The sequence below is a fragment of the Anthonomus grandis genome, chromosome 8, assembly GCF_022605725.1.
Source record: "Anthonomus grandis grandis chromosome 8, icAntGran1.3, whole genome shotgun sequence".
NCBI classification, from domain to species: domain Eukaryota; kingdom Metazoa; phylum Arthropoda; class Insecta; order Coleoptera; family Curculionidae; genus Anthonomus; species Anthonomus grandis.
This window is the reverse complement of record NC_065553.1, coordinates 1385526-1412906: the sequence shown is the minus strand read 5'-3', so window position 1 is coordinate 1412906 and position 27381 is coordinate 1385526. Positions and strand designations below refer to the sequence as shown.

Below are 27381 nucleotides of genomic sequence, written 5' to 3'. Positions count from 1 at the left end.
CCGTATGTATAATAGTTTGGAGTTAAACCATCCTAATATTGACTTATTTTTTTTGAGTTTTGATGCCTTTAAACGACACCTAAGACGGCTTCCTGATTAAACTACATAAGTAATTCTTTCTAGATTATGATGTAATTTTAAGAATTAATTCTCTGTAGTTGTAATTATTATTATATAGAAAAAAAAAAAAAAAACTTTTATTACCATTCAAAATTATTAAACATTATTACAGAATATACAAAACTAAATTCCATGAATATACAAATAATTCAAAATTACAACAATTTGTTTGGTAATCGGAGTGCAACGCGATTTTTATAAAAAAAAAACCGATACACATGCAAGTACATAGATTACTTGTACATGTGCTGTACAACCCGTGTTCCTAAATAAACTATTTTCTAAAAAACGTAATATTATGTATTTACAATAAGGTCCATACCAAAATCAAAAGGGACAATATATGCATTTTACAATGAACTAGCGAGTGGCTATGAAGCTGGGCAAAAAGAAAAACAAAAAAATAAATAAAAGAATCCAAAGACGAGCGAGAACGGTATAGGGGCGAGCACGAAGGGTAGATAACAGGCGAGTGAGAATTTAATTTTAATGTAAATATTTGCAATTAGCAAGATCAGGTGTGCAGAACATTAATTAAAACAAAAATACCATTTTATAAAATACGGTCACATTAGGTTACCATAATTTGCGTGTTTAAGAGATATTTTTTTAAGTTTATAATAAATTTTTTTTTAGGCAAACATTCCTTTATATAAATAGGTAGTTCATTCCACATCCGAATGCCCATATATAAAAAAGATTTTTTAAAGGTTGCTGTTCTATGTAAAGGAATTCTAAGCAAATGGGGATTTCTTGTATTATAAGGAATATCTTGATTAAAAAATAAATTTCTTAAATTTGCAGGCTGTCCGGTTTTCATTATTTTATAAATTAAATTAAACATATGGACTTTCCTTCTATTGCTCATATTCAGAATTAAATTAGAATTTAAATATGGAGTTATGCGGTTTCTAGAGGCAATATTAAATGAATATCTCATGCAACTATTCTGAAGTTTTTGTATTTTGTTCGATAAGTATTTAGTTAAAGAATCGCCGTATACAATATCCCCACAGTCAAGTAATGAAAGAACTAGTGTATCACACAGCCAATATTTTATTTTTGAAGGCAACATTTTCCTATACCGATAAAGGCCCTTTAATCTGATGTAGGCGGCTTGAAGTTTGACTTTAATATGGGAAGTAAAGTTAAGATTTGAATCAATAACTACACCTAAATTACGTTTTTCAGTTACAACTGGAAGAGACTCGCCTTTAACAACTGTTGAAATCTGTTTGAAACCTCTTGCAGCTGACTCTTGTTATGTGTTACAAACATTACACACGATTTTGATGCGTTAAGTTTTAAGTTATGATTCTCAGTCAAGCTCTGTAGATCAGTATTTATTTTATTTTGCGCCTCATGCAGACCTGGAGTATCAAAAGCAATATATACCTGGGAATCGTCAGCATACTGTTGGAGTTTTGAATTTTGAAGACACTTTTCCATATCAGCCACATAGAGAGAAAACAGCAACGGTCCTAATATGGATCCTTGTGGAACACCCATGGTAAGAGGCAAGAAGTTGGAGAACTCATAATTTGACTTTTTGATTACCCGAACGCAGTGAGACCGACCCTCAAGATAAGATTGGAAAAATATAATGGCATTTGTAGACAACCCAAAATAGTGTAATTTAGCTAGTAGTAATTTATGATCAATGATGTCGAATGCTTTACTAAAATCAAGTAGGGTTAAGCAAGTTATCTGTTTTTTGTCTTCTTTAATTCTAATATAATTAATAAGGCTTATGAGACTTGTTGTAGTACTAAAAGATTTTCGAAATCCCGACTGACAATCAGGAATTATTTTAAACTTATATAAATATTTAAAGAGTTCATTATAAATGTGACGTTCTAATATTTTTGATATAACTGGTAAAATGCTTATTGGTCTTATGTCTTTAAATTCTTCAGGGGAGGAAATTTTAGGTAAAGGAATAAGAATAGCTTGTTTCCATTCACTAGGATAAATTTTCTGCAAAATACAACTATTAATAATATTAACTAAAGCCTCTAAACAATAAGGAAGACATATATTTAAATCTTTAATACAAATTTCATCAACTCCCATTGCATTACTTCCAATGTTTTTTATAATATTCGCAGTTTTTTCCTCATCAATTAAATTGATATAAAACTCTTCCTGATTAACATTTAGTTTATTATTTTTGTAGAAGTCAATTTTTTCATTTGAGGTTGATTTTGTAAAAGCCACGGAGTTAGAAAAAAATGAGTTTAGGTCTACTGCATTATTTAGTGTTTCTGGTAAAGGATTGGTTTTAGTTTTTGTAAAAAAGTTTTTTAGCGGTATTCCAAAAATCTTTACCTTTTTTTAAGGAAAATTGTTTGAAATATGCCGCTTTCTCTCTACTTATGGCATGTTTAGTGAAATTTCGAAGCTGTCTGTAGTAATTTAAATTCCCAGGAGTTTTCTGTTTTAAATATTTGTGACGTGCCTTATCTCTAAGTTTCATTAAAAATTTTATATTGCTCGTGATCCAGGGAGTAAAAGGTTTTTCTTGTAATATTTTAGTTTTAAAAGGTGCATATTTATTAATTAAGTAAGTAATATTATTTTTTAGTATTGCAATTTTTTCACTAATATTATAAGTATAATATATATCATGCGACGGGAGTTGTTCTGCCTCATTTTTAAAAGCTATGGTATTAGTTTTTGCATAGTCACGATATTTTATAACTTTTTTGTATGCTTGATATTTAGGAATATTTAGCTCTATATATGTTAGGTTATGATCAGTTACACTCTCTGGCATGTATACAGATTTGGCATTCATGTATTCAAGGTTATCACTAACTTGTTTACTAATTTGTATTTGTGATATAACGTGCTTTCTTATTATTGGACAGCTGTGCCTGTCTGTTAGAAAGCCTTGACTGTAAATAAATAAATAAATAAATATTGGCTTTTTTTCAACTGGAAAAGGAACAAGTCCGAAACGGAATTGCACTTCAAATTGAGAATGTGATACAGCGAGCCGCAGATGCAACAAAATTGAGCACAACAACGATCGCAAGTATAAAGAAGAATGGGATAAAATTAGATCAGGATTACGCAGCCCGTATATCTTCCAAGCAAAAGACAGCAAAAACCAAAATTACAACATATTTGAAACATAGAATTCGGGACACAATTTATTCTATGTACGCCAGAAAAGAACATGTAATATTGGCAACAATAAGAGAAAAGTTCAGGGAAGAAATTGAATATTTTGAGTTTTCCATCGACTCCTTAAGAAGATGGATCAATAGTATAGGCTTCAAGTGGAAAAAATCAAATAACAGAAACTATTTGATGGACTTGCCAAATATTGTTCATAAAAGAATCAATTTTTTAAGGGAGTATATCAAAAATAGAAATGTAGGTCCGGAAGGTTTTACTCCAGTTTTCATTAACGAGACGTGGATTTTTAGCAAAGGGATCATTTCGTAGTAGCTGGCAAGATGACACCAAGCACACGGATTCAAGGAAAAACAATGAAGGTAAAAATTATCTGGTTATCTTTTTAGATTTTTTTTCGAATAAAAACTATTGCTCTTGTAAGGGCCCTCTAACTTCATAATTTCATCTGTTTCATATAATTTCTCTCTAAGACAATATGAGGGAATTTAACTCTATACACTACTCGTATGTGCATGGAACATTACTTATTAATTATATTAAATTTATGTTCTGGAAGAATGATTTCTAAAAGAAGAGAATTGAATTATCTTTTATTTTTAAGGTCGTCGTTATATCGTGGTCCACGCCGGAACCAAAGATGGCTTCATCAAGGGTGCAAATTTAATATTCAAGAGTGGATTAAAGACGGGAGATTATCATGACAATATGAACAGGAAAAACTTCGAAAACTGGTTTAAAACTCAGCTGGTTCCAAATCTTCCCCCAAAGTCATTTATAATCATGGACAATGCAAGTTACCATTCTGATTTATTAGAAGAAATCCCGAGAAAATCTTGGACAAAGCAGATACTGACCGAACGGTTGAAGAAAAAGAATATTGGCTTTCCAGAAAAAGCCATGAAAGATAAAATATTGAGTATTGCACACAGAAACTGCCCTAGTGAAAAAACGTACTTCCTTGATGAATATGTTAAACCTTTAGGACACAAAATTTTGCGACTGCCACCATATCATTGCCAGTTTAATGCAATTGAAATGAAATGGTATGGTCGGAATGTAAACGAAAATATGATTCCAATTTTAAGGGGTCACCTTCAGAAGTTTTGACTACATGGGAAATGGTAATAAACGAAATTTCTATAGATCATTGGCAAAAATATGTTTTTCATACAGAAAAGGTAATTGAAAAGGCTTGGGAGGCAATACAAGTGTGTGATGCCTATGACATTCTGCCACTTGTGATTACGACTGACGAAGACGACGATGACGAAGATAATATCTCTGATTTCAGTTCTGACTCTGACAATACTGACGAGATTGATTAAGCTTTTTTTGTTCTAGCAAATTTTATTTTATGATCGTCGTTTAAGTTATTTTTTGGAATGGTATTTTCATTTAAATGTGTTAACATATTCCTTCAAGCAGCATTTTTTTCATGAACAAGTAAATTAAATTGTCAGTATTTAAATTCTTCCCAGTGAGTTAAAATAATGGTAAAGTTCCTAACCTAATATTGATTGGCAAAAATATCTACGCCATACGTTTTTTCTCATCTGGATGACGTAACTACAAATGGGTATAATTTCGACTTTAGTTAGGGTTCTACTATGTTTATTATTTTCTTCTATAGTTTTTAGTAGTTCATCTTGTTTGAGGGTCCAAATTTATGTTAATTAGGTAACATAAATTATTTATCTTATTGTAAATCCCCGTAATCTAAGTTTTATAGAATTTGTCTACTTGTTTGCTTTGACTTTCAATGCAAAAACAAAGCGGAAAATTCTTAAGATTTCTTTATTAAATGGGTCTTTAAAATAGGATCGCCTTCCGTGACATTTTAATCAGTTTAATTAGTTTCGTTTTTCAGTTTTTTTTGACCTTAGAAGCAATTAAACGACAATGTTCTAGAATTCAGTTACAGTACATTACCTGATTCTGATGATTGTTCTTTGCTTTTATTAAATTTATTTCCTAAAAAAAAAATGTTAAATTAGCAATGCAATGCAGCAAACAATCCACTTTACAGATTAAACCATTGCAAGAATAAGATAATAGTCAAAAAAACGTTTTACCTTGAATTTCAATGATTGAATCATCATTTGAAACATTTTCTAACAAACTGCTAGAACTGCCCGAAATAACCAAGTCACCTGGAATTCAAAAAAAAATTAGTGGAAGGTTTGTTATATAAATAACATTATACTTATCTCCACTATTGATGAGTAACTTTACAGAGTAAATAAGACGTCTACTTATTAATAACTCAAAACAATTTTATTTTAAAATGAAAAAAATTACATTAAATCGAATATGTTATGTGTGTTTAACACTAAAAATAAGAAATATTTCCTGCATTTGTATACAAATATACACAACTAAATTAGGCAACCTATATTTAATAGTGTAATTTTTTTATACCTTCTGAACTTTCGGACATCCTCATACTTGTTTTTTGACACTCGACGGAATCTTTCGGCTCATATTTTTCTTTGTTAGATTCAATTTCCTGCTGCCTCTTTTTCAGGAGCATTCTTAGTTTGGCGTGTCTTTGAGGTGTCGGTTTCATCTTGGTATCGGGAGGGAAAATTCCATTTTCTTTATCACTTTCAGGTTTAGGCGTTACAAGTTTATTTTTGCGACGTCGTCCGTTCTCTAAGGGAGGCTATAAGAACAGAAGAGAAATTGTAATATGTCTTTTAAATGAATTAAACAAATATGAGGACGAATAATAATTAAATAATCTTAATTGGAATATGCATATGAACTCAATAATTAAAAACATAATTTCAATGGTGGGCGCAATCAAAAGGTGTATGGAAAGTTTAAATAAAAAGTCAAGACTTTTACTTTACAATAAGTTTATCCTGCACTATATTAGATCCATAATTCCATCATGGGGGAACCTTCCAGGATACCAATTAAATGAACTTCAAAGAACTCATGACAAAACTGTTAAGATCATATTTAAATTAGATTATTAGACACCAACTGAAGAAGTGTACAGTTTTGTTGTAAAATTTTGGCCCTAAGTAATCTATAAAATTAAGATTGAGTTTTTGGGATTAAATGGTGAAAGCAGGTGATGTACAATATTGCTGGGTCCCTGAGAATGAGAAAGAAAGAAAGAAAATGTGCTATATTACGTAAGACAAAACAAAATCTCGTGTACAAGCATCCTAAAAACTAAAAAATTCAAAATTCACTTTAAATTTCAAATTTGAAACAAACATAACGTTTAAATTTTAACAAACAGAATTTAGAGGAAGTAAATTAAAATATTTAATAGAAAACAAAACTAAATCACTAAAATGATGTCAGAGCACAGGTCAAAAGTTCTAAAATTTATCTGATACATAGAGGAACATGGTTGTAAATTTTTTTGCTAAGGTATATAAGTGAGTTCTTGGTGAGGGAGGATGTAGGGATTGGTAAGGGAAAATCCTTAACCTGGCGCGTCATATTACCAGTGTTAGAGGGAGGTTTAGAACATTTATGAATAAGAGTAGCTGTTTCTAAGATAAAAAGAGAAAAACGAGTTAGGATTTTTTGAGATATAAAGAGAGGTTTACAAGAATCTCTTAACCCAGCGGAACATAGGTATCTAACTGCCCTTTTTTGAATCACAAAAATTATGTTTAATAATCCCTTGTTGCTTAAACCCCAAAAAGGTAAGCCATAACGAAGATGGGACTCAATAAGAGAAAAGTACACGGAACGTGCAACTACCCCTCCCAGCTCATGCCCCGCCATTCTTACTGCAAAGCATTCAGAGGATAATTTTGATGCAAGATGTAGGATATAATCTTCGAAGCGAAGGCGACCATCAATGGTAATACCAAGGAACTTACACCTTTCTTTGTATTGCAAGGGGGAGTTTTCACTAAGCATAAAGCCCTGAACGTCACACTTAGCAAAGCAAAATAATATTCATCTCTTCACCTTTCCAGCACACACGAAGTAACTTAATTCAAGGAAAATAGGTAAAAATCAATTCATTCTACATAAATTCCCTTTGTAGACATAGATTAAAGTTCATTTGGAACAAACTATTCAGTGTGATGAGTTCTAATCTACTTCAGCAAAGCTAAAGTCAGAAAAACATGGTTCTTAGGCATTTTTTTGTATGGAGAGAACTATTCTGAACTTTAGATAAGCTAATTTTAGTTTAAGTATTGTAAAATGGACACAGCTAACGCCGATTTTATAGTGCATCTGGTTCATTAATCTAATTATGTTTTTTATAATTAAAAGTATAGGATAAGATGGCTTTTCTTTCTGTCATTCGTTACCTGCATATTTAACACCTGCTTCCATTTTTGTACTTAAGATATGTAATAATTTAAGATCGTATAATATTCTTTCTTCTATGTAAGGGATTATAAATTCCATCGTCGGCATCTTATTATCAACTACCCACCAGATTCTTCTTGTCTCTTCTTCAAGAGAACAACAAGAAAAGCAAGAAAAAAAAATCCGTGTGAATTTTGTCCACTCGAGCGCTCTGCCCTGCAGTTTTAATGAACCCAAATCATTTACATAGAGCAAAAATAATAGTGGTCCTAACACTGAACCCTGAGGTACTCCAGTTTTAAGGGATCTGGAATCGGATAAACATCCAGATACTGTAACTCGTTGAGTACGATTAGACAGATAGGTTCCAGTCATTGCAATGCCACACCTCTAAAGCCATAATTATTGAGCTTGACAGCAGTATTCCATGATCTACACAATCAAATGCCTTGGATAAATCGCAAAACACTGCCGCCGCGGACTCTCCAGAATTTAAGGACACATAGACACTCTCCAAAAAGCCGAAAACAGCGTCATGAGTCCCTTTTCCCTTTTGAAATCCAAACTGATTTGCAGATGCAATTATGTTGCAAAAAAAGACAAAATTCTGATTTTTGCAAGTTTTTCAACTATCTTGGAGAGGGTAGATAATATAGAAATTGAACGGAAATTACAAGGCTCACTCAAATCTCCACCCTTATAAAGAGGGATAACTACTGCCTCTTTCAAACATGCTGGAAAGATGCCAATATGAAAGGAATTGTTTATGGCAAAAGCTAAGGCACTCAATGCTGAGTCAGGCAAAAGGAGTAGTAATTTTGATGATATTCCATCAGCTCCAGCTGATTTATGGTTTTTTAAGCTTTTAATTGCATCTTTAACGTCAGTAAGGCTATCAGGATAAAAGAAAAAAGAATTTTGAACTGACACTTGTTGAATATAATGCAAAGCATCAATATTAGTATTCACATCCTTGAGCAATAAATGAGGAATATTACAGTTATAATCATTTAAAATATTTGGTCTTACTTCTGGTTTTGAAACTTTCTTGTGAGAATGCCTGAAGTCATTTATAATTGACCAACAATCCCTCTGCCTATTTGAGGACACATTCAAGCAGTCACTATAATATTTAACCTTTGCTGCTTTTATCGTCTTTCTGTATAGACTACGATATTTCTGATGATAAAGAATAATGTTTGCATTAGTTGTATACTTGCACAACTTGATCTTGTCACATAGCACATGAAATAACAAAGTAAACGGGTCAGGAGCCATTTCAACTGCATTCCAATTAACCAAAGCTGTAGTAGAAGAAAAAGCATTAAAATTTGCTCTGCTGAAAATTCTTCCTATGTAATGAGATGAAGGAAATACAGTGTTGCATGGAATCCTAGCGAGAATGGTTTCATGGTCAGAAATACCAGATAAGAGTACTCTAAATAACACATAATTTAAATTTGTACACAAATAATCAATAGTAGTTGCAGATGAGGATGTTATATGTGTGGGTTAAAGAACATGCATCTTTAAGTCATAAGATTCCAATATACTTAAAAGGGATGTAAAATATGATAGCAAGCTTACATCAGTGAAGTTAGTATTAAAGTCACCAGCCAATATAACTATTGAGTGTAGAGACAATTGGGATAATAGAGAACCAAGTTTGTCCAGGAACATACCAATATCTCCTGTGGGTAGTCTATAAACACAAAAAAAATATAAATTAAATCGCTTACAAAAACAAAGGGAGAATTCAAAAACCTTCTCCAACAGAAAGTTATCATACTTATTAATTTTACGGAAAAAAGCTTCAATTGTTTGTTTAACTAAAATAGCTGTTCCTCCATGTATGGAGTGTTGCCGACAAAACATTGATATAGGAATATAATCAGATATTAAGAAACATTCGTTAGGCTTTAACCACTGCTCAGTTAGTAATACAATATCAGGAAAATCACATGAATCAAGTAAAAGATGAAGCTCATCCATTTTATTTCTTAGAGACTGTAAATTTAAAATAAAACTAAAACTGAAACTTTTCGCATGCTTATTTTCAATGTTATTTATAGAATGTGAGTGAGCTTCATCTTCTGTGTAATTATCTATAAAAAAGAATCCCTATAACAGTCAGTATCTAGAAGTCCAGGTTGATTACTTGGTTTTATTATGGACACATTTTTTGATGAAATGCTACTTTTGAAATGTTTTAAAATATGGGTATACAGTAATGATGCCAAATCTGATCCAAAATTGCTGGCATGATTAGACTCTAAAATGCTATTTAGATTAATATTATTTGCGTGAAATATTCTATAGAGAGCCTTATTGCTATTATAAAGTACGTTATTATATTTTGGATACATGTAAGGGCTTGTCATCACTAAACTATTGCTATGTAAATGTATAAAATTTTTTTAAATATCTAATGATGAGCAAATACCATTTCCAGAGAAATTTATCTTTGAGATATGAGAGTTTTATATTAAAACGAGCAAACCTTTTTTATGTAAAGTCAATTTATATTACTCTACTATCACAGAATTATATAACCATTCCGTTGAGTATAGCTTCTTCTTTTTCTAAATTACTGTGAGAATATAATTTTGGACTACTTTCAAAGATTGAAGATTTGATTTGTATGTCCCACCCCATACTAAAATGCAATACGATTTTATCAAAGATTTATATATAAGTAAATTATATAATTTATTCAATATCTCTTAAGGCATATAAAATGTGTATAAAACAAACTACGAATTTTATAGCAAAGGTAATCAATACGATTACTCCGTTTTAAGTTTACTTAAGATACTTAAGAGTTTTATTAGGTTGTAGTCAGAAATTTCTTCCTTACTTAAATAGCTTAATAGGATTTTATTAAAGGGTGGTCTATTTTTATATATTGGTGAAACAGTTACAGTATTGCCCATAAAAGTTGGAACTTTTAAAGGAAAATTTAAAATTTTTCCAATGTTTTAAATTTATATATTTTTTTGTACAACCAATCAATAAACATATTTATAAGTAAACAAAAAAGCATACCAGAATTTCAACCTTATCTTGTTTCAGACAATAAGAAATACTTTAAATTTTTTTGCTGGACAAAATGCTTGGAACTTTTTATAAAAGATGTATTTTACAGGCAATCTTTGACACACCAGTGTGCAAGTGGGTTCTTTTTATTTATTTTATTTTGTGTTACCATGGCAAAAGGCAAGGCCTATTCCAGCGACATTCGCCAAAGAATTTTAAATTTTTACAATCAGGGTATTAAGCAGCATAATATTGCTCAAAGACTAAACGTTCCTAAGAACACCGTGTCACGGATAATTAAGAAATATCGTATATTTGGAAATGTAGTACCAGGTAAAAGCACTGGAAGACCTAAAGCCACCACTGCCCGTGTAGATAGGCGAATTTTAAATATTTCCCAGAATGGCCCATTTTTGTCATCCTCCAAAATTTTACAAACATTAAATGAAGGTGAGCCTTCCAATATCTCTGCAAGAACGGTAAGAAGGCGATTGTGTTCTGGTGGACTTAACAGCTACAGACCTGCTAAAAAATCTTTGCTGCGGAAGAAAAATGTCAAGTTACGCCTATAATTTGCAATGGATCATCTTAACTGGACTGTACAAGATTGGAAAAAAGTGCTATTCAGTGACGAATCTAAGTTCAATCTGTTTTCTAGTGATGGAATAGTTCATGTAAAACGACCGAAAGGTGAAAGACTCAAGAAAAAGTTTATCCGATCTACGGTTAAACATGGAGGTGGTAATGTGATAGTATGGGGATGCTTTTCTTGGTATGGTACTGGGCCAATACATAAAATTGTGGGGAAAATTCATCGATTTATGTATCGGGATATTTTGCGAAATATAATGGAGCCTTACACATTTGAGTCTATGCCAGTAAATGTTGTATTCCAGCATGATAACGATCCAAAACATTCGTCAAAATTGGTAAAAGAATGGTTGGACCAAGAAAAGATCACAGTTTTAAGTGGCCGGCCCAGAGTCCAGACTTAAACCCGATTGAAAATTTATGGGAACATCTGGATCGCAAAATTTGGGCATCTGGAACAGTCAAAAATGCTGATGAACTATTTCATAATTTGTTGAAGCCTGGACTCACGTTGACAGACAAATAATTGAAAATTTGATTGAATCAATGCCCAGAAGAATGCAGGCAGTAATTAATGCTAAGGGTTACCATACCAAATATTAATCATAATATTATGGTTTCAATAAGTTATGTTTTATGTCGTTTTTGAATAAAAATCATTTAGTTCCAAGTATTTTGTCCAGCTTTTATTAAATTTTTATTCCGAACTGCTACTGGTGCTGAATTTTTGTCAACATTTAAATTAATTAACACTAGTTTTTCGTGTACAACAACTTTATAAAAGAAAATAAAATGCTAATTAAAAGGCACACAAAATATAATAAATTTTCAACAGTTCCAACTATTATGGCCAATACTGTATATAGTTAGTTTTATCCATATTAGTTGTAAGTTTGTGGGAGCATATAGCCAATTTTTCAGTTGTCCAAAAGACAACAAACTTTTTACTTCCTCCCATGTATTTCCTCTGAATAATAGTCATATTGTCTGCAAAACTAATTATTTGTCTAGATATAACAAGGTTAAGCATTGAGTTAATATAAATAAGGAAAAGAATTGGACTTAATACTGTTCCTTGTGGTAAATTTTTTACCATTATTTAAGTTCTTAGTGATTTCATGTTAGTTAGTATACTACGTGTGTTGTGCTAAAACCCTCTGAGAAACCAAATCGATTCTGTGATAATAATACCCCAAGAAATTCTAAAATTATTGCAATTTCAATGGCTCGTGTTGGGATTTGATCTATGCCCGGTACGGATTTACTCTTTAAACTTGAAATATATTTAATGATTTCATTCTTGTTAACAAGAGTCAAAAATATTGAATTATTGGATGCATCCTTTATAATTTGGTAGAATTCCTTTATGTTTTTACTATTTTTTAAAATTTTGTCTTCATAATATTCACATTTCGTTTTTTTTATTAAGTCATTTACTTAATTTCCAAGTTGTTTATATTCACTATGTACTAAAATTTTGAATAAATTTTTTTCTCAGTTTGTCCCTTTGACCACTGGATATTCATTCTTTAATTCTTATTGTTTTGTTTTTATTCTATTTTTGACTTAACACCAGTTAATAAGTAGTAGTAGTAGTAGAAATTGTTTATTTGGAAAAAAGTTGTTCCTCAAACTCGAATATAAAAGTTTCTGGTCAACAATCCAACCAAAAATGCAACAAATGAAATTTATTTTTTCTATCAATAATATTAGCTGAAAAACGAATTCAAATACATGAATGAAGAACTACTTAGAAATAAATACTCACGGACTGTTACATCACAAAGACCTCCCTTATATAGTGATATTCAAAAATAAAATAGTGTAAGAAAGATAGTAATGGAAACATAAACAATGAAGCAAGTTTGTCATAATCTTAAAATCTATTTGCAAAATATAATCATTGTTATATCGATTTATGTACATAACTTATTATTATATATTTATATTAAAAAAATATATATATTTATAAAATTAAATTATTGCAATTGCCAGAGGCAGTATTACCAGTAAATATTACTGCTAATAGCTTTTAAAGATGTATAGCTCAAAAAAATTATTATTAGTATTATTATTATACACCAGATCTACAAGAGTACACACAAGGAAACTAGTTAAATTCATGTGAAACCACAAGTTTTATAATGAAACTAAATTTATTTAGTTATACACTTCATAATAATCCTTAAGTTTCTTAATACTAATGTGAATAATTTTTTTATATTAACTCTCTTGTTATCTCATTCTTATTTAAAAACTAATTATTTAAAATAGGCTTACCGTAGTTAAAACATCAATCTCCTCAATGTCATCCTGTATACTATAAATGACTTTACTTAATGAATCATTATTTTTAGAATTTTTATTACTAACAGAAGATGTTTCTACATTCCGGTAAATGGATCCAATGTGGGACATAAGAAATTCTCTTGTGCTACATTTTAACCCTAAAATATTTGTTGTTTTTTTTCAATAACACAATAAACTGATTAAATAAATGACATACCAGTGAACATCACCTCATTAATGGCAATTAGTTCTCTCTTGAGAAGTTCTTGGGTCAAAAACAGAGTCTTGCCTTCTTTGTAAATAATTAGTTCTCCAATTAAAGTATTTCCAAACTTTTCGGCTACTTTTATTTGCATTTTTTCACTGTTTGATAGCAAGTCTAAGGCACACTGAATGGTTCCGGCAGAAGGTAGTATACTAGGGATCAATTTTTTTGTGCCCATTACACCTAATTCAAGTTTCTGGAAAAAATATCATATTTATTTATAAATAATGTATACAAATAATGTGGTGGTAAACAAATCAGAGGATACCAAAAATTTTCACAAGCTGGTAACTGAAAATCCTTTATATTGTTATAAAGGGTTTTTATTGATTTTTTTTTAAATTCAATGTTCTGATTTGCAGATGATGTCATATTTTTTACTAAGTATTGAGTCTTTCAATGATGTTGCTTTTCTACAAGAGGATCTGCAATCATTTTTAATTGGTGATTTTAACAGCATGTCATTTAATTTAAATGCCATAAAATTACTTTTTCTAGACATCAATCTATAAATCATAAACAAAATCTATAAATGTTATTTACTCAATAAATAATCTTCTAATTGGTTCTAAAACAAAGATTCAAACTTGGGAATCTGGATGGATTTAAAATTATCTTTAAGGGTCACATCAATCATGTAGAGCACAAATAGGGCAAAGAAGGTGATTGGTTTCATTGGAGGTCAAGTGTTGACTCGTCTATATTTACTCTCAGAATGATTTATTGCTCCCTTGTTAGATCAATTTTGTAGTATGGGTCAGTTGTTAATTGTTAAATTAAGCTGTTTGAAAAAGCTTAGAATACATTTTTGAGAATTACCGCATTTAGAAGAGGATATCATAAGGGCCAATATAACTATCAATGGGGGAAAATAAGTGTCAAAAGGTGTGAAGGAATTCATTGTTTTCCTGTGTTTATATAAAAGTGACTTTTTTACTAGTGCAGATCTTGATAGAGGTAGAGGTGATGTTGCTGCGAATGACAGGACCCATGAGTGCAAAATTATTTTAAAAAATAAGGGTCTAATATGAATAAAGATGTAAGAGTTAAGATTTTTAGGTCAATAAAATGTGGTCTACAAGACTCTCTTTAATTTATTCCAGTAGTAACAGTCTTTTATTGGCCAACACCATCTCAGGTATTCCATTAATTCCAATACCTGAGGACAATACCTGAGGTGGAAACTGTGATTCTTATGACAAAAACATCATCTGAATGGTATATTATTAATTTTAGTTAAGGCTTATACACTACCACTCAAAAGTATTTGCCCACATATGACTGTTTTAAAGTTATAACTAAAAATAATAAACCCATCAGTTATTCTTATGAAACAGTTTATTTATAACAAAATGAATATAAACAATACATTTTTCAATTAATTAAATTTAAGAAAATAAAATTTTGGATTCATCTACATGTCCGCCTCGATTTTTAATAACAGCTTCACAGAGTTTCGGTAGTCTTCTAATTAATTTGTCCAAAGTTTCCTGAGGTATCTTGTGCCACTCTTCTTGGATGATCCTCCACAAGTCTTCTTTTGAGGTGGGGCATGATTGTCGCACTTGTCTATCCAGTTCATCCCACAGTAATTCGATAGGATTGAGGTTCGGTGATTGTGGGGGCCATACCATAACTTTCAGAAGATGTTGCCTTTGTAATTGACCTAAATATTGCTTGCACAATTTCCACGTGTGCTTGAGGTAATTGTCATGTTGAAAGATGAAGTTTTCCCCAATTATTCGAGTACCAGAAGGAAGTACATTGTCACTTAAAATTGTTTTGTAACCCTCTTTTCGAAGAATTCCCTCTATTCTAATTAGATCGCCCACTGCAGATCCTCCGAAACAACCCCACACCATCACCGAACCACCACCGTGTTTAACTGAGGCTACCGTACAGTTTTCGGCGACCCTTTCATTGGCATAATGGCGAACAAAAACTCGCCTCTTCGTTCCAACAACCTCGAATTTCGACTCGTCACTCCAGTGAACTTTCTTCCAGTCATCAATGGTCCATTCTTTGTGTGATTGGGCCCACTCAAGTCTTTTCTTCTTATTAACATCATTCAGTAGTGGTTTTGATACAGCTAAACGTCCTTTAAGACCAGCATTATAAAGTCGCCGTTTTACTGTCGAAACACTGACCGCTTTTTTTACGCTCCTTGTTGATTTTTACTGTGATTTCAGGGGCGGTAAGGCGTCTATTGCGTTTGCTTGTAATTATAATATTTAAATCCTCTTTTGAACTTGTTGCCTTTGGCCTTCCCGATCGAGGTTTGTTGCTAATAGTCCGTTCTCTGGTGAATTTCTTAACATTATAATCGACAGTCCTCCTTGGAATTCCCAAATCCGTCGAAATTTGACGGTTAGTCTTTCCAGCCTTATGAAGTCCAATGATAATACCTTTTGTTTCTACCGATAACTCTTTTGTTTTAGCCATTTTAAAAAATGTTGAAAAACCAGCAAAGAAAGCAAAAATATTTACCAATGTTACACAAAATCAATTCTTGAAGACTAAACACCTTTAAATGTTTCAAATTTCATCGGAAACGAGCTGTAAACAGATTAGTTTTTTAGAAGGAGTGCATATTATCACTACATTGTTTGTTATTTGCAAGACTATTTTTAAATACTCAGTGTTTTTCAATGAACCATAGTTGATAGGTATGCTGTTTAAGCATGCATGCAATTTACAAAAGATATACAATCTAAATATAGGTATAAAGACAAGATTTTTGTATCTAATATTTTATTTATTTTTTATTTATTTTCTTAAGGATACAAACAGGTAAACCCACTACAGTATCCACTCATAAATATAGAAGCAAATATAAACTTGCAAACACTAAAGTTAAATACACTTAACAATTGCTAAACCAGAAAAGACTATTAAATTTTAAATACTAATCCGTAAATACTAATTCCTACACAAAAGACAAAGTCTGGGACATGAATTATAGTAGCTCTCTCTTTAATACACCTCTCAGGTTTTTCTGGGTTTCAAAAAAGAGATCTATGTTATTATAAAGATTTGATAATCTCATCATTCTACACAGTGGAGATGACTGACAACTGTTAGTATTTCTGAAAGGTAAATTAAAAAGATCACTAAATCTTAACTGCCGTGATGGAACATTAAACCTCAACCCCTGCATCAAACATGGACAATCCACTTTATTATTCAACAGTTTATGCAAAAATAAAAGGTCTGAAATTTTTCTTCTGTTGTCAAGAGTAAGTATACCAAAATGTTTTCTTATATCACCTAAGTCATTGATAACAATATTTCAATTATCCCTATAATAAAGACACATTAAAAATTTGTTCTGCAAAGATTCCAATCTATCTTTATAAATTGAGTAAATCGGATTCCAAACAACACACCCAAAATTAAGCTTGCTATAAACAAATGCATAATACAAAAAAATATAGGATCTAGAGGATTTCAAAATTTTAGCCTGCCTATTTATAAACCCTAACCTTTTACAAGCACTAAGGTATTAATATGTTTATCAAAAAGTAGCTTCTTGTCAAAAATGATTCCCAAATCCTTCACATCTTAAGCCCTTTTAAGATCAACATTATTTATATTATAATTAAATTGGATTTTTAATTTATTTTTAGTTAATGAAATAAACTGACATTTTTCAATATTTAAAAAAAGGCAATTGATCCGACAGTATTCAACAAGGCTTTCTATATCCTCTTGCAGGAGCTGGCAGTCTTCGTGATTTTATAGGTCTATAGAATTTAAGATCATCTGCATAAAGCCAAAACTCCGAGTGTTTAAAACATTTAAATATATCATTTATAAATATTATGAAAAAAAGGGGGCCCAAATGAGATCCTTGGGGCACCCCCGACGTTACATTAACTATTTCGGAGTTTACGCCGTTTATGCAGACTGTGAACCTTCGATTTGAGAGGTAAGATTCAACCCATTTTAAAAGAAAACAACCACCCACCCCTACCAAAGCTAGCTTTTTTAGCAAAATTGAAATGCTAATTTTATCGAAGGCCTTGCTGAACTCCGTGTAGACACTATCAACCTGAATACATTTGTCCATATTTTTCTTTAAAAATTCAAGATAGGTGAGAAGATTGCTGTCTACAGAAAGGTTTGCAAGAAACCCATGTTGTTCAAAAATCAATTGTCCTTTCACCAACTTAAAAAAATATGTATATAAAAGTTTTTCAAATAATTTTGCAAATATACTGAGCTTACTTATTGGACGGTAGTTGTAGATAATATTTTTTTGTCTGTTCTTATAGATAGGAATTACATTGGAAACCTTCCACACATCCGGAAATTGACCTTGTAAAAGCGATTGATTATATAATTTATATAAAGGATATGAGAGCCCTCTAGAACAATTTTTGACAAATAATGAAGGTATGCCATCAGGGTCTGCACCCATTTTAGGATGCAGATCATTAATTCCTGCTACAACCTCATCCAGTTGAAATTGAATTAAACCTAGATTATCATGTGTCATGTTACTGTTATGGTGATTATTTGATACACTTGGTGCTACAAAAACTGATTTAAAATACTCTGAGAATAAATCTCTAATTTCTTTTGAGGTGAAGGCTTCAATATTATTATATTTCATAACTGAAGGTAAGCCAGAAATTCCCCTCTTAACAGATACAAGTTTCCAGAAAATTTTATTATTTGTTGATATTTTGTCCTCTAAAAAGGATATATAATTGTTGAAATCACATTTTATTAGCCCCTTAGATCGACTTCTTAAGAGTAATATAAAATATTAAAAAGAATACATGGTGGGCAAATACTTTTGAGTGGTAGTGTATGCGTATGAACAATGCTACTTTTTAAGCTATTTAATTTATTTCTAAGACAAAGAGTTTTCCCCATTTTTGGAGAAATTTTTTTACCCCTATTTTTAAAGCAGGTGACTAATATACTGTATCAAACTATTAAGTAGACTCCTGTCTACTCAATTTTATTCTACTACAACTTTTAATATTTATTGAAAATGTTCGTAACAAAAATAATTGGACACATAGCAAACCACTTTCTCTAAAGAAAACATTTTTGATTTTATACAGTTTATTTATTCTGGAAACTGCAATTCTTGTGTTTAAAAACCAGTTAGAATAATATAGCATCCATATCATACATATATACCTAACACATAAAATACCTCAGAATTAATCCCTTTAATTCAACACACTTTTTTAGTAAAACAATCTGTAATTTATGTAGGTAAGTATTAAAATATATAACCATTACTTCACTAAAAAGGGCAAATTGACAAGTTATTGATTATAATAGCTTAAATGAATTTTATGTTATCATTTTTAACCGGGTCTGTTCTATTTTATGCATGTAGAATAAAGTAAAATTTATTTGTAATTTTTTTATTTTTAGTTTTTTCTTATAGCTGTATACATTTTTTATTTTACTTTTATGGTTTGTCCACAAGGAATTATGTCTTTTGATAATAAATCTTTAATTGATTTATATCTGTTATTTTTAAACCAAAATATTTAAGCTTTTTGATGTATACCTACTAATTATTTTTTATGAAGAAGATTAAATTTATCATACTCAATCTAAGGCCTAATGATAATTGAAGTTCATTGTATGTTTCTACATAGATGTTCCCCTTTAAGTATTTTCTAATCATTGCACATATTTGTCGTATATTAGGTACCAAATTTTTTTCTTAAGATGTCTGTAGTAGCTTATTGAGGTTTGTAGTATTAAATAAATAAAACTTACCTCATGCAAATAACAAATATTATTCAAACTGGCTTGTTTACACCCAGGAGCAATATTTTGCAGCTCCTTTGAGATTTCAAAAATTTGATCAGTTTTTATTGTTAAAGCTTTATCCACTAGCCAACAATTAAAAAGTTTCCCCCCAGAGTCGTTTAAATTAATTTTCTCAAGAACAGTTGCTCTAAGAAACTTTCCTTCATGCTGAACCGCTATAATCTAAAAAATTATAAAACAAAATGATTTTTTTCGACAAATTATATTAAGCTATAATTACTTGATCAGCTGGTAAGGTGCTAGCATCAGCATTTGGCACTAAATTTGAGCTCTTAATACGATCAGAAATGTGCTTCAGCTGAGAAGCCCTATGCTGCTTATCCAAATCAGTTGTTACAAAGAAGATATGAGGATTAACGAATTTTAATATTTGAATATCCAAAATTTCAGAGGAGTTCATGGTGTATGTGTGCCTAAAACGGTTTGTTTTTATACTTTATGTTTCCACTGTTAAAAGAAAGTTGCTTACCTCAGCAGATTATCACAACACTAACAAAAAAAATTTAGTAATATTGAGAAGATAGATAAGAATTCACAGTGAAAAATCTTTTAAGTAACGGTCATATCTGCACGTTGTTTATTATGACTAAATGTAAATGAAAATTGAAAAGATGTTTGTGATGCTAGCGTCCTATGGATATCCAGCAATCAAAATCGAGAACGCAGCATATGTCGTTGACCTATTTATAGTCCGCGTCCGCTATTATTTAAATAATAATTAATAAATAAATTTGACTTTTATTTGACCAATTATTATCCCTCATATTATACCCCATATTTTAATAAAATTTGAAGAAAGAAGAAATATACAAGCTGTGCTATTTATATATTTTATTGTCAACAACCTTAAATATAAAAATTGTTTGCTGATTAATCACAATAACTTTAATATTCCTAAAGTGTATTTAAGACATTTAAACCAAAACTTAATCCTGGAAGCATTTCTCCTATTAACAGAATGATGGATAATTGTAATAGTATCTAAATAAAGTGTTTAGGGCACAGTTAAGGCTGTTACTGACTAAAAACTAGCAATTTAGGTTGTAAATAGTGATTTTTTTTGTTTCTTTTTGATCATTGATTTTCAATGATTATTTGTCTTTGTATTAATTTTATTGTTTCCTTTCTCCTTTACGTGTAATTACCAATCTAGTGTCTTTGGTGTTTGTAAAGCGTATCATTAAATAAATAAATAAACAAATGAAAATATCCTTGTATATCATCAGAAATACCGTAGTCTGTACAGAAAGACAATTAAAGCAGCAAAATCTAATTATTATAGGGATCGCTTAAATATGTCATCAAATAGGCAAAGAGAGTGTTGGTCGATTATTAATGATTTTAGACATTGCCATAGAAAAGTATCGGAACCGGAGTTAAGACCTGACATTTTAAACGACTAAGTATTATTGTGATATACCTAATATCTTGCTCAAGGGCATTCGTAGTAACATTGATCCCTTACACTATCTTCAACAAGTGTCGGTTGAGCATTCATTTTTCTTTCATCCTGTCGAACTTACCGAAGTAAAAAATGAAATCAAACGCCTAAAAAACCATAAATCATCTGGAGCTGATGGGATATCTTCGAGGTTGTTTGACTCTTTTTGCCTGATTCAGCCTTAAATGCTTTAGTTTCTGCCATAAACAATTCTTTACATAATGGCATTTTTCCTTCATGTTTAAAAGAGGCAGTGGTTCTCCCTCTTCATAAGGGTGGAGATTTGCATCAGCCTTGTAATTTCCGTCCCATTTCTATTTTGTCTACCCTCTCTAAGATAGTTGAAAAACTTGCAAAAAGCAGAATTTTGTCCTTTTTACATCATAATGGCATTTTGTCTGCAAATCAGTTTGGATTTCAAGCCGGTAAAGGGACTCATGATGCTGTTTTTAACTTTTTGGAGAGCGTTTATGTGTCCTTGAATTCTGGAGAGTCATCGGCGGCAGTGTTTTGTGATCTATCCAAAGCATTTGACTGTGGTGGATCATGGAATACTGTTATCTAAGCTCGATAAATATGGTTTTAGAGGCGTAGCGTTGCGATGGCTTGAGTCCTATCTATCAAATCGTACTCAGAAGGTTTCAGTGTCTGGGCGTTTGTCTGCTTCTAGATCCCTAAAATGCGGCGTTCCCCAGGGTTCAGTGTTGGGACCACTGTTATTTTTACTGTATGTGGATGACTTGAGTTCATTGAAACTGCAGGGCAAGGTGGTTCAGTTTGCTGATGATACCACCATACTATGGAGCCATAAAAATTCTGACTATATTAAGACTTGTATCCTTGAAGACCTTCAGATTTTATCAGGGTGGTGTGCTTCCAACAGGCTCGTGTTTAATGTAAGAAAGACGTCTATTATGGGGTTTAAGTGCGATGTTCAGGGTCTAATGTTTGACGAAAATTCCCTCTTGCAGAATAAAGAGTGCTGCAAGTTCCTAGGAATTACCATTGATGGTCGCCTTCGGTTTGAAGATCATATTTTACATTTAGCTGGGAAATTATCTTCTGGATGTTTCGCAGTAAGAATGGCAAAACAAGAGCTGGGAGGGGTGGTTGCACGTTCAGTGTACTTTTTACTTATTGAATCTCATATTTGGTATGGCTTGCCTTTTTGGGGTTTAACCAATACTTAACATTATCTTTGTTATTCAAAAAAAAGCAGTTAGATACCTGTGTTCTGCTAAGCTAAGAGATTCTTGCAAACCCCTCATCATTTCTGAAAAAATCCTAACTCTTTTTTCACTCTTTATCTTAGAAACAGCTGCTCTTATTAACAAAATTCCCAAACTACCCTCTGACACTGGCCATTTGACTCGTCGTGTAAATGATGTTCTCCTACCTATTCCTACGTCTTCCCTTACCAAAAACTCATTAATTTACATAAGTAAAAAAATTTACAATCATGTTCCTTTGTGTGTAAGACATATATCGGATGTTAAGAAATTTAAAAGAGAATTAAAGTCGCTTTTATTGGCTAAGGCATTTTATAACCTGGATGACTTTTTTAATGATAGGTTTTAACCTTGGACATGTTGGAAAGTTTTCTTTTTTTCCTTTTTTCTTCTCTAGTTTTGTCAACAAGTTTACCTTTATTTAGAAAATTGATTGTTTTATTTAGTTATCTTTAATTTAAGTATGTTCAAAAAGTTGTGTCTTCTTGTGTTTAATTTTGTTCATTGTTTTGTCAATTTTTGAAATTGTATTTGTGTTTTGTTTTTTTAGCTTGTAGGATGCTTGTACACAAGATTGTTCTTACGTAATATAGCCCATTTTCTTTCTTTCTTTCTTTCTAATATAATAGGTCCTCAAACTTGGAGCAATCTAGCTTTCAATAGCTGAATACACTGAATCCTAGCTATAAAAGCAAAGAAAAAAGAACTAAAAAAAACTAGGAGTAAGAAGTCTCAAATGAAAGCTCATTAAAAAAAAATTAAATTCCAAAGGATAACTAACTCTACCAGTCGTCACTGTTTTACAATTATAAAAAAAAGTTAAGCACAGAAAAAAAAGTAATTGTACTACTAACCAAAATCTAATTTGCTTAAGTAATAAATATTTTTTAAAAATAATCCTAAATTTAATTGCATCAAGGTTCAAGAGTTCCGAAGGGATCTTACTATAAACATATACAGCGATGTACGAAAAACTACGTTGGAATATGCTGGTGTGGTAGTTAATTTAGTTAGTGTCCTAATTGTAAAAAACACAGTTATTCAAAAAAACATGAGAAAAATCTGAAAGCAATGGTAACTTTCAACAGTGCCCATAGAAGCTGAGATATCGACCTCTAAAATTTGGGAGTTTTCATTTTTTGAGTATACGCCCCTGTATCGAATTTTTTCATCAAAAATATTTTTTTTTCGAAATTGAACTAACTATATCAGCGGCTTATTCCGATTATCTACATCACGAAAACACTGGGTTATAATAGGAACCAAGCAGAACTAAGGGAATAAGAGCATTTTGATAATTCATAAAATGGTAATTTTTCGACTTCGTTTTTCAGCCCAAAAAGAGCCTCTAAAAATGCAAGATCTTGGTTAATAAGAGAGCTACGACCTTGCGGATGGTCTATGAACTTGAGGAAGGACTATTTGCTTTATCTTTACCCGTTCCAAAATGGCGGCTTATTAAAAATGTGATTTTTTATGTTAGCATTTTTTATTTTAAAACGATTTTTTCATTATTTAAAATTGAGTGTTCAAAAATTACTGATGAAGTTAACCTGTCTTGACATGATTCGGGCTCCCGAAAGTTAGATTCTTCTTTGGCGATTTATGTGGTCCTATTTTTTACAGCAAAGCTTGAAAGTCTGTTAGTGACATTGGTGTAAAATTTTTACACTGTCCGGTGATCTGCTGAAACTTTAAATCTTGCATAAGGTCTAAGCCAGAACGTTCTTTATATAAATCAGTATGTACGCCACCATCGCCATCGGCGAGAATTTCGCTTTTTTTTTGTAATTACTACGCAATTACTACGCAATTTAGGCCGCCGGAATTTATATACCATATTTAAGCCGGCCCCAGACGATGTGTGTATGTGGCGAACGTTCGGCATTCGCGGTATTTCGCGGAGCGTGTGGGAGGTCAAGTGCGTGTATTATTCGACATTCGGCATTCGGCCGCTATCCGAACTGCTGTCGGTTTTAGGGCACGCATCAAAGGAGGTCGCGCTCATTCGCGTTAGCTCTCAAACGGTGTGCTTAGCTACGCACACTTATTTGCCTATTTTGTCTTCAGTTCAGTCAGAGTCGCGACAAGCTTAGCGGCGGGAGTTTTTGTATAATATTTTTGGTGAGTTGCTTTTTTAAGTTTTGAAAATTAAAATTAATATTATTTTTAATATTTATTGGTGTTACTTATTTAAATTATCATGGAATGGTCTAATGATCTGTCTATGTTTAGAACCCTGCTTAACAAAATTAAAGCAAGCAACAAATCTGGTGCTGGCACAAATGACATTTTTAAACCAAACTGGTTTGCATTTGAAAAAATGCAAAATTTTCTTCTACCAGTATACCAGATAGGAAGAACCCTAAACTCAGAGGTAAGTACAAATAATTTTGTTTTTAAAATTTGTAAAAAAAATATTTTTCCGTAATTTTTTTAGAAAATTTTTTATAAATATTTTTTTAACGTGTGTGTGTGTGTAGATTTGTGTATTATAGTGGTTTGAATTTTCGACATTTTGTAGAAAATTTTGGTTATTTTAGGAAGCAGCTCGCTAAAATAACCATATAGGCCACAACCGCAGCCGCTTGCTCATCGTCATTATTCACATTTTTATTAAAAAAAACCACTACTACTCGTCTCCGCTACTGTTCTATAACTGAGGCCCTGGCCCTGTGGCGAACGTTTGCCAACAAAGATGCGATGTGGAATATATCCCGAATGCCGCAGCGTGTGGGAGGGTAGCCGAAGCCGCAATACGAAGGTACATTCGCCGAATACACACATCGGGTGGGGCCGGCTTTATACCTAATGCGAACGTAATTCTCTTTGGTCTCTAGGGGCACAGACCTCTGAAGCAAAGGATAAAAAGGCAAGAAAACCGTTTTCAAGAACCACGAGGCTTGAAATATGTATAACGAGAACTCTATGTAACTGCTACAGATAATAAATATTTTGGGATAGTAACAAATGATCTTTTTGCATTTCATTATTTTATATCACAAAATCTTAACATTACCTACTTTGTGATAAATTAAAACTATTATAACTGTTATAAAGAATAAATGTACATGTTTCCTAAATAATATATTTTATGTATTTGTAATCTACCGAATATGTATTGATAGTTGCGGTGTAATAGTAGGTATTCTTTATCTCACCCCCCTGTGTTTTGTTACAACAACATAGGTGGTCACCTGGGTTGATTACCAATGATAAGAATAGCTGCTTTAATTGTCCATAATTACCAACGATATTATAAAAAAAATCAAAATAATAGCATTTACTCGAAATATTTTTTTGAAAAATGTACCCTAGTACTATGTAGTTTTTAGTGGTATTTAATTTTGTGTTATATTAGAAAATATTTTAAGTTTGGTTATTTTTTTCGTAATTAATTTACTGTTCTTGAATAAAACACTGAAAAAAAAACATTATTTACTTCTTTTTAAAAACTGGTACTTAATACATATATCAAGTTTATACGGGCTATTAAACCACTTTAACGACTAAGCCGGTTTAGAAATAATTTAGTTTGGCTAGTTTTTCTTTTTTTTTATGGTAAACACAAGCACAAGAGGAAAGTCCTATGTCACTCTTGGAGTGGTGCTTGCGCGAAGATATTTGTGGGCATTTATCTTGAATCGCTGTAGGTTGTATGCGTCGGGAAATACGTGAGGTGGAAGCCCTTTCCTCAAAGATGATGTTCTCCAGATGAATGAGTCCCGATACAGAGACGTCTTTGGGGTAGGCAGGTGGACTCGATGTTGATGAGCCGCACCTGCTAGACGCGTCCTTCTTGCCGGAACAGCCCTGGATGGAATCAGACCTGCCAGCTCAGAGGAGCACTTACCGTGATAATAACGGTAGAATAAACAGAGATCAGCCACCTTTCTCCTGTGCTCCAGACTATCCAGACTCTTTGTCAGTTCTGGTTTGTCGATAAGACGAATAGCCCTCTTCTGTATAGAATCCAGCAGGTTTAAACTATGCTTGGGTGCAGAGCTCCAGACATGCGAGCAATACTCGAGGGAAGGGCGTATTTGAGCCTTATAAAGAGTCAGCAGCTGTTCTGGTGTATACAGTTTTTTCGTTTTGAAAAGCACTCCGAGTTTTTTGGAAGCCTAGTGATTTAGCTTTATTTATAATATTATTTTACTTGATTATTTTTAGCCTTTTGGTGACCTCGACTCCTAGAAGATGTAAAGATGATTTCATTGGCAATGTTTTCCCTGTCATAACCAGCTCCGGGCCACCAAGGTTAGTCTTCATCGTAAATACTGCAGCCTGCGTTTTTTTAGCGTTAAAATTGACCAAATTGTTATCGCCCCACTCCAAGATTGTTCTAATATCGTTGTTGGTTGAAGCTACTTGTTGCTGCCTAAGATGCGGCCTGAGAACTTGCGGCTATCGTTGGTTTGGCGGACTTAAATGTGGAAATAAGTATGCTATCGTCCGCAAAGCTGTAGATTGGATTGACAGTGGTTCCTAGCAAATCGTTGATATATATCAAGAAAAGGATGGGGGATAGAATGCATCCTTGAGGGACTCCAGCGTTAATATTAAATTTGTCGGAGAGGTATCCATCCAGTGTTACATGAGAAGGAGTTCCACCTTAAGATTATACAGCTGTTTACCATTGACAACCTAGGATTTAAAAAAATTCTTAAGCTGCCTAAGTTTATTATTTGACTGGTTTAACAAGTGACAACAAAATGACTTGGCAAAAAATTAACATCTAACATTAAAATATCGGTTTATTTATTTTTCTAAAGCATTTGCACATTTGTGTTGGTAGCACTGGGAATTAAATTGTTTGAGTGGTGACAGGTGTTTACACGGTAGTTTAAAGCGATTTAAGACCGGATCATTCACTTATTTAAATCGATCTAAGCTAAATCGGTTTACGATCGCTAAAGCGTTTTACGGGTGTTTATACGTGCGATTTATGTTAAACCGATTTCCACTAAACCACTTTAAAGTGCTCGTATAAACTTCGTAATTGTCGGTTTAGTGGCACCGAATGCTGTGTGCACACCTGCATGAAATTAGAGAGGCGTTGCGTTGGCCACGTGAGCTGCCGTTACCATTAAAAAATATTATTATACAATTTTTTTTTAATAAACTGTGAATTGCTATACTGAGTTTTAGTTTGGTTAGGTTTGAATTTA

At 32.0% G+C, this 27381-nt stretch overlaps 1 protein-coding gene and 1 long non-coding RNA gene across 2 annotated transcripts in view; one reads left to right on the top strand and one right to left on the bottom strand.

The window, feature by feature from the left end:
• The window catches only part of LOC126739498 (putative ATP-dependent RNA helicase TDRD12), an 82734-nt gene extending 62542 nt beyond the window's left edge, over nt 1-20192 (bottom strand). Inside the window, exons 1-8 of the mRNA XM_050445205.1 lie at nt 20010-20192; nt 19761-19953; nt 19487-19702; nt 13688-13931; nt 13462-13628; nt 5683-5926; nt 5337-5414; nt 5194-5235 (exon numbers count right to left, since the gene is read on the bottom strand). Of these exons, the coding sequence (XP_050301162.1) occupies nt 5194-5235; nt 5337-5414; nt 5683-5926; nt 13462-13628; nt 13688-13931; nt 19487-19702; nt 19761-19940 (1171 nt within the window). The 5' untranslated portion in view covers nt 19941-19953; nt 20010-20192. The remainder of the gene's footprint in view (nt 1-5193; nt 5236-5336; nt 5415-5682; nt 5927-13461; nt 13629-13687; nt 13932-19486; nt 19703-19760; nt 19954-20009) is intronic.
• A 3983-nt stretch (nt 20193-24175) lies between these two features.
• Nucleotides 24176-25443, top strand: LOC126739541 (uncharacterized). The gene is made up of 3 exons (XR_007661645.1): nt 24176-24334; nt 24446-24587; nt 24754-25443. It is a non-coding gene; the product is annotated as an uncharacterized LOC126739541 (long non-coding RNA).
• Nucleotides 25444-27381: the final 1938 nt, after the last annotated feature.